Here is an 8034-nt window from a genome sequence, read left to right as displayed (position 1 = left end):
CTTCTTCCCTAACCCTTCTGAATGCTTGAAAAATGTTTACTGTGTCCTTTCTCCACCTATAGGTGCTGTGAAGCTCCCATTTCTTCTTCCAAATTGAGCTTAGACATCACCTCCTTCAGAAAAATCTTCCTGACACTCCCCTCCCCATAGCTATAACCACAGGAACAGTGTCTTAAACATCTCTGTTTAAGAGATGTTTACGTCTTCTGTATACATCTTCTGTATATTCCTATTTTGGGCATTAAACCCAAATGTGTTGTGATTTTAGTCTATTTCACCTAACAAGTGTTTACTTTCCTGTGTCCCAGCCATGCTCTGCCACTTCCTAAATGTGTAACTTTGGGTAGGGTATTTTACTTCACTATGCCTCCCTTTCCCTTTGTAAAACTTAAAGTAGCTACAGGATCTACATTTATAAGTTGTTGTGAGGATTATAAGTGACCTGCATATGTTAAGTTTTGCTAGTATTATTCATATTCCCAGCCCTCTGCACAGAACTACCATATAGTAGGTGCTTAATGGAGGACGGGTTCATCACACTCCTACGAAGGTCCAGCACCTTCGCCCTTGAGAATGGCTACCCCGGGTCAGGGCTCTTCACCAGAAGGAAGGCCCAGATTCGGTCCCATTCCAATGAATAGCCAGCCTTCGGCTCCGTGGGCAGGGGCAGTCACTGAAGTCCACGGGGGTGCCACAGACCGGTCTGGCTTCCCAGGAGCCAATGAGCCTTTTAACTTTGAGAGGGAGCCCTGCACCCCCCGCGAATTGAAACTAGGAATCGCTAGCGCGTCAGGTATCGCCAGGTAGACTTGAGGCCAGTAGAGGCTGAAACACACACACACAACGTTAAGAGCAGGCGGGATTTAGGGGCTTATACGGAAAATGATGATGAGGATGATAACGGCAACAGATAACAGATGATAAAATTCATGCGTACTTGTTAGGTGCCAGGCATGAGCTCACTTAACCGACTCAACTCACTACGAGGTTGGTATCTCATTTTCACAGTTGAAGAAACTGAGAGACCCGAAAGGTAACGTCTTCCTTGCATATCTCCCAAGCCTGTCCTGGCTCCTCGCGCCCAAAAATCTTGCCTTGCAGCTCAAGTCCAGCTCCCAGATAGCTGTCCAGCTCTCCTCCGCGGTCTCCGGAGCTCTGGCCACTCCTGACCCCCAACGCCAGGCCCAGTCTGCCCAGTCACGGCCGCTGGGGTTCTCCTCCCGTCCCCGCCCTGGACCGCTAGATCCTCCTCTACCTTGCCTCCCCGGCTGCTCCGCTCTTCCTCCTCCGCACGCTCCGCCCCCGACCTCTCGGCTCCTCCTCCTTGTCCGGCTCCGCCCCCAGCCTCCTAACTCCACCTTCCGCCCCGCCCCCGGCTCCTTAGCTCCTCCTCCTACCCCGCCCCTCGTTTCTTTTGCCTTGCCCCTGGCTCCCTTTCTCCCGCCGTCTCTGGCCCGCGCTTTGCTCGTGAGTCCGCGGGGCCCCGCGAACGTTCAAGAGTCTAGGCAGCTCCGCGCCGTCAGATCGCCCAGCTCGCCTCTTGGCGTCCCGGCGCCACCGGGCCCCCTCTTCCGAGTAAGTGCCTCCTGGGCGCGCCGGTTCCGCACACACCCTCGCAGGGCTTCCCCGGCTGCTGGGCTGTGGGCTGCTCCTGAGGGCGCGCGCTTTCAGCTCGCCGAGAGTCTCTGGAGTGGGTGGGAGTGGGTGGGAGAGCGTGTGAGCGAGTGTGTGTGTTTGTGCGTGTGTGTGCAGACGCGCACAGCTCCGAAAACTCCGCAGAGTTTTACTCAGTTCCTGCAGCGCAGAGACAACCTGAGACCTCCAGCTCGGGGCCCTTACCGATTTGGGCTGACCCCTTAACTTCCACCTCCTGCACTGAGCCCCATCCCTCCCTATTCCTTGCTTCCTTCTGCAGACGCGGCCCCCACTACGTGTCACGCCCTCCTGGTAACAGCTCCTGCTGTCGAAAGGACTGGCCCGGTTATCAGGATGCCCCAGATTGCAGACCGAGATGCTAGCCTGAGATTGTAATCCAACCCTGCATTGTAAAATGGGCAGGGACTAGAGTTTTGCCTTGAGATCGTTCGGTGGAGACTTCCTTTAAGGAAGAAAGTTTGTGTGTGTGTTTGTGTGTCCGCCCGTGTCTTTGCGCGCCCTCTCGACTCTCAGCCTTCAAAACCTGATGCAAGAACACTTGATGAGCGCCCTCGGACCCAGGGCGGCTGATAGGCATGTTCAAGACCACTCTGACCAACCGGGCTTGGGCGCCTAAAAGATGTTTATTGATTCAGTGACACCCTATTGCTAAAGCCATCTGATAAAACACAGCCCTAGGTAGGAAGAGCAGTACCCTGAGAGAATCATGGGAGGAGGGAGACAGTAGTTGAGTGTTCAGTGTTGAAACAAAGAAATCCTGGAGTTACTTAAGACTGATAATTCCATCCTTGCATAAATTATTTTTATTGGGGGTCAATACTATCTCAATGTAGGGTGTATTTCTGCCCTAAAAAGCAGATTTAATTGATAGCAGTACAGTACTTTAATCCATCAATAAAATGATTCCCTGGTTGCTGAGGTCCCATCCAATTATGATAGTCCCTGAATTCTTCTGTATCTCAGGTTATTCTTGCTATCTTCTTGCTGTGAAAGTAGAGATACCCATAAAATTTCCCCACCTTCATGATAAGAATTCATTTAGGAGATGCTGGTAGGGAAATGACCTGTTGAGTAGAAATTATTCATTGAAGCATAAGGAAAACAAAACTATGTGGTTAAAGGAAATAACCAGAACAGAGCAGGCTTTAAGTTGCCATTGTGAAAGTTAGAGCTGATATGAAAGTTAGAGCTGATAAATCACTTTAAGTGCCGCTTATCACAGCAGATATTTTTATCCTGGTTTGAATCTTGTGTTACACAAAAGTGTTTCCACAGTGTTTTAACTAAGGAAACATTATGCTTTGAAATGTAAACATATGACTCCATCTGTCTTTAAGGAAAGAAATAATTATCACACTTAATTAAACACCTGGAAACATTTATTGCCACCTTCTAATTAGATCTGTCATGGGGAGTTGTCAGCAAGTTATTGTTAATATTCTAGCCGGTAACACAATTGGCTTTTTCGTAGATTTTTGGGGCGGGGGATGCCAGTTCCCCTTCATATACATTACTTGTCTCTGCCACTTCTTGCTCAGCTTTTGAGTTTTTAACCTGTAATTTGAGTAAATAAAGTTTAGGGAAGTGGACTACCATTTACCTCCCTGTAAAATATGAATACCTTAGGTATTGAATGTTTGGTGTTAAGGTCTTTGCATTAACAGATATAGGTCTTCTAAGCCATTATATCCATCTAGATTATCTGCTAATTTAAGAATCATTAATAAATTATTGAATATAAGAAAGTTCCCGCCAAATTGTAGTGCTCCTGCACAGATGCTCCTTTAAATTTTTTTTCTTTAAGAGAGACTTGAATCTGTAGTGCCTTTTGTTCTAATGTGTTTAAATTCAATGAGGAAAGGGATGGCATGAGCTGGAAAATCTGCTTATCTTTGTTGCCTCTTAATTTTCTGTTTCTGACTATATTGCTGGATATAGTCTTCATCTGTGTTGTGAGTGTTGCAGACAGGCTGTTCTGGGAGTCCAGCAGAATGGCAGAAACTGAGGGTGAGCATGCACACTGCAAGGGCCAGGAACAGAGTATTTTATGAGGACTGTTCTCTGCAATTTTTTATTCTGTTGAAATTGGAGGAAAGGGTGTGTGGAGAGAAATGATTGCATCCAAACAGTACTCATTAGGAAATGCAGTTTGGGGGAGGAGGGGATTTCTAGGTGGTTTACGATTTGGGGAACTTCAGGTAGCTGATCCTTGAAGCTGAGGCTGCCACAGTGCCAGGCACTCGCAAGACCTCATAGTTAATTGATTCAAATTAATCCTTGTCTACTTGGATCAGCCCCTTGGAATGAACACATTTCCTTCTTGGAGATTTCTTTCGTCCTCAATCAGAATTGAGCTTTGCTTCCACACCATGCAGAAGAGTCCATTCTCCACCCCCTCCATCCTTGCCTGGTACAAATTGAGGGCTTGACCATGGGATGACCTCCAGGAGGCAGAGGAGGGTGGGTGATAACAAATAAAGGCCACCTGTTTTCTCACGGAGGGAGAAGGGAGCGGTAGCACAACCCCAGTACCATGGGCACTGACTCGGGCACTGGGGACATGCACAGGGGCCCACCTGGACAAAAATGGGACAGTTTTCCTAAGTTTGGCATTCACAGAGATAATCAGCTCTGCTGCAGAGTTTAAGAGAAGGCACCGTGTGGTGCCAGATAAACTTTTATCACCTCAACTCTCCTCACGCTGCCCACATCCTGCATTTAATACCAAATGCACAGAGTAAGCATTCAACAAACACCGAAAAGGAGCTTTTAACACCCCAACCTTCATGTTTCCCTGTGAGAAGCAGTTTACTTCCTGCTCCCCCATCTCTGGTTTTGGTGACTTTGGCCCTGGGGTCTGAGCCAACTGCAGTTTCTAGACTTTTGTACCTCAGTGGGGCTTCCCAGAAGCTAAAAACAGATGGTTCATTGAGGGTAAAAAAAAAAAAAATCAGTGAACCTTGTTGCAAAATGTAAACGAGGTCAAGTAGTAACCAGTGAACGTCAGTTCGCATTCTATATTTTGGCCTTAAGAAAAGGAAGTGAGCTACAGTAGGAGGTAGATAATTCTAGAATGTGAGAGGCACCATTTGGCCCATGAGTCTTAGACTACAACAGTGGCCGTTATACAAGTTTGGAGGCGCATCCCCTCTGTCCAGCTTGCAGGGGCACCATTCATTCACGCAGCGGGCATTTATTGAGCTCCTACTGTGTACGTGGCACTGTGCAGCCCTCTCATGTTTGCACCAAGGCCTGGGATCCAAGAGGACCAGTGACTTGCATGAAAATGTTTGCTGGTAAGAACGAGTCCCTGAAGATAAATTGATAATGGCAAAGATGGGTTCAGAATTCTTCTGAGTTTCACAAAGGAAAGTAAAGGCAATTCCTTAGAACAGTAGATGAACCATTTTCAAAATATTTTTTATTTCTCAATAATAAGAAGTTGAAATAAGCATCTTTCATCTGACGTCTGTTTCAAATCACCAGTGGTATAACTGCAATAAACGTGATTCCATAAGATTTGGTTTTCTTGGCCTTGCATGTCAAGCATGGAAGTTACCTGAGAAATTTGTTTTAAAATGTCACATGCTCCAAAATAATCAAATAACATCCACCCATCCTTTTAGGGATAGGTTGCTTTTTCTCTAGAAGAAAGTGTTTATGGTTCAGAACCAAGGTAGCAAAGATGCAGAGCCAGCTGCAAAGCTGGATGGGCGTCAGCAAGTTTGTCTTCCCAGGATTGTGGAGGTTTTTTTGGCCGCCCATGCGGCTTGTGGGATCTTATTTCCCCAACCAGGGATGGAACCCGGGCCCTCCGCCGTGAAAGCTCAGAGTCCTAACCACTGGACTGCCAGGGAATTCCCGGATTGTGCTTTTTTATATAGAACAAGAGGGGTGATTGACCAACATGATGATATTTCACTCAGGGTGACCAGGGGCTAGGCATGCAGCCACCTTCCCCACCAAAAAGAAACAAAAAATGGCTGGGAGGTCACAGGAATGGGCCTCCCCTGGAACAACCCAAGCTGACTTATAAGCACATTGGGGTTTGTTTCTTTAATAACAGAGAATGGAATTAAGTCCAAAATTCCACTTGTCGTCATTTCCTTAAACATTGGGAATGAAGATGACTTTTAGTTTAGTCAAAAAGTGGTTGGGTCACGTGACACTGTTGGAATCAGCTGTTCATGTTTCAGCCACCACTAGCTGTGTGACTTGGGATAAGCTACTTCAGCTCTCTGAGCCTATTGCTTTACCTAAAACGTGGGGATGGTATTTCTATCATAGGATTGTTGTGTGGATTAAGGCAGGATGTTCCTCTCCTGGTGTCCAATGTGCAGAAGCAAGTGGTCTACTTTGTTGGATTGGCCACATTGCTCTCATTTCAAGACGATGGTGTTTGTACTGGGCCATAGTGGAGCAGAGAGGGAGAGTGGTGACTGTTACCACATGTGCTTTTAGCATGAACTTTCCTTTTTTTGCCTCTGACGAAGCCAGAGAAGCCCAGAGAAGGGGATGCATGTAGCGCAATTTCAGTTATTCCCAGCTGCAGGGTCATGTGATTATATAGGGAACTCTTGCTGCTGCTGCCGCTGCTGCAGCTGCTAAAGAGAATGAGCCAGAGCAGGGCATCTGGGTTTTACGTGTCTGAGCAGAAGAGCCATGGCATCCAGTAAACCCTCCCTATGCATGAGAGACACTTTTAAAAGGCCCGTTACAGTTCATTTGTGAGCAGTGGGTTGGCCTTTAGCCTATGGAGGCCCTTATTTAAAACAGGTAATGGATATGAAACCAGGTTTTCCAAGCCAGACAGGAAGCTATGTCTCAGCTGCCCTTGGTGTTGCAAAGGGACTCGGGCTGGCATGTCTTCAAGAGAAGTTGTGAGAGTTCCAAGGGGCAGAGGGCAGGGACATTATCTTCAAGGTTGTCCACTGGGGCAAGCTCTTCTGGGAACACAGCACTCTGCAGGGCACACAGGACACTCATGAATATTTGAAAGGAGCCAAAAAGGAAGAACCAGCCCACCTGGCCAATACCCTCTCTAAGCCTGGCTCTTATTCCTTCAAGCCAAATTCATTTAGTTCAAGCCTTCTCCACTCACAGCTGTTATTTTATTTATTTCAAAAAATGAGTTCCTTATGACTGTCAACCAGTGGGACTCAACCAGTCCTGGTGGAGTCCCACTGTCCTCATCCTTTCCCATCTCGGCCTCTTGAGTTGTGCTCAGGCTCTCACATACATGTAGATGCAACATATTCTACGGAACACGTTGGAGTAGGGAGTTCTACGGAAATGCCACCGTCTTCTGAGAAAAACTGCAGGTACAAATGTTGGCCAGAGGTTGCAAAGTTCAAAACAATCTTTGATGACTCAGACCTTTAAGAAAGAAGTCCAATACCTGATTCCACCCCTCTGTGATTGGGAAACAACTCCCTTTTTCTCCCTTTCTTCTCTCTTGAAAAAGATGAGGTAGTTTTCTGGGAAGTGGCTGGTGTTTGATTCAATACTATCACCGCCCTGGAAGGGCAGAGCAGTCTAGACTTAATGATGGAATTCTTTCTGCCTTGGTGCAGGGATAGGCCCCCCCGGTGACTCACAGAGTGTACCTGGGAGAGGTGGTGAGCTCAGCCCTCCCTCCCCGAGCATCCGGTGATGGTCTCTGTGTTGCACATACTTAGCCATTTTGCTCCTTTGCTTTTATGGCCTGGAACACCTGAAGGTTCCTGAAAGAACAGCCACTCTTTTTGCCAAGGAGAGAGACTGTGTCGACAAGGAGCCTCCCGGGTTCCTGCCCTGTGGTTTGAGAATGCAATTATCTGGGCAGCCACAGAGGTGATCTCCCAAATGAAATTTTGAACTTGTCCAACGTGCTATATTTTAGGGCTCATCTGGGGCCATAGTTCCACCTACTGTGGCATCACCAAGGCCGGGCCAGGGAATCTGCCTTTCTAACAATTCTCTCCCCGCCCCCCCATGCCCACCCCTGGTGACTGATGCACAGCGAACTGAAAACCCCTAGCCTGGGAGATCGGTTGTAATGTCTCGTTCTGTAAAGATTATTCAGGCAGTATCTGTAGGTGTCTCCCCACCTCCTTTTTTTTTTGGCAGTGGAAAAGTGCAAACCTCTTGAAAGTACAGAGTGACTTTAAAGTTTAAAGAAGATTAACATGAACGTGCACAAAATGAACACCTGTGTACCCATCCCAGGAAATAACAAAGTGGTTTTTCAAGTAGGTCCTCACTGGGTTAAAAATTGTTGACCAACAACCAGGTCAAGAACAAAAAATAACAACCAAAACCAGTAGTGGCATCCCACAAATGGATCCAGGAATTGAAAGCCACGAAGCAGAGACACCAGGGAGTCTGCTCAGTGTTCAT

General features: G+C 47.2%; 1 protein-coding gene across 1 annotated transcript in view; it reads left to right on the top strand.

Moving 5' to 3' along the window:
* The first annotated feature begins 1449 nt into the window (after positions 1-1449).
* Positions 1450-8034, top strand: part of TNFAIP8 (TNF alpha induced protein 8) — a 122967-nt gene continuing 116382 nt past the window's right edge. The window contains exon 1 of the mRNA XM_060008976.1: positions 1450-1575. Within this exon, the coding sequence (XP_059864959.1) occupies position 1575 (1 nt within the window). The 5' untranslated portion in view covers positions 1450-1574. The remainder of the gene's footprint in view (positions 1576-8034) is intronic.

The sequence above is a fragment of the Delphinus delphis genome, chromosome 3, assembly GCF_949987515.2.
Source record: "Delphinus delphis chromosome 3, mDelDel1.2, whole genome shotgun sequence".
NCBI classification, from domain to species: Eukaryota; Metazoa; Chordata; class Mammalia; order Artiodactyla; family Delphinidae; genus Delphinus; species Delphinus delphis.
This window is presented reverse-complemented; position numbering and strand designations above follow the sequence as displayed.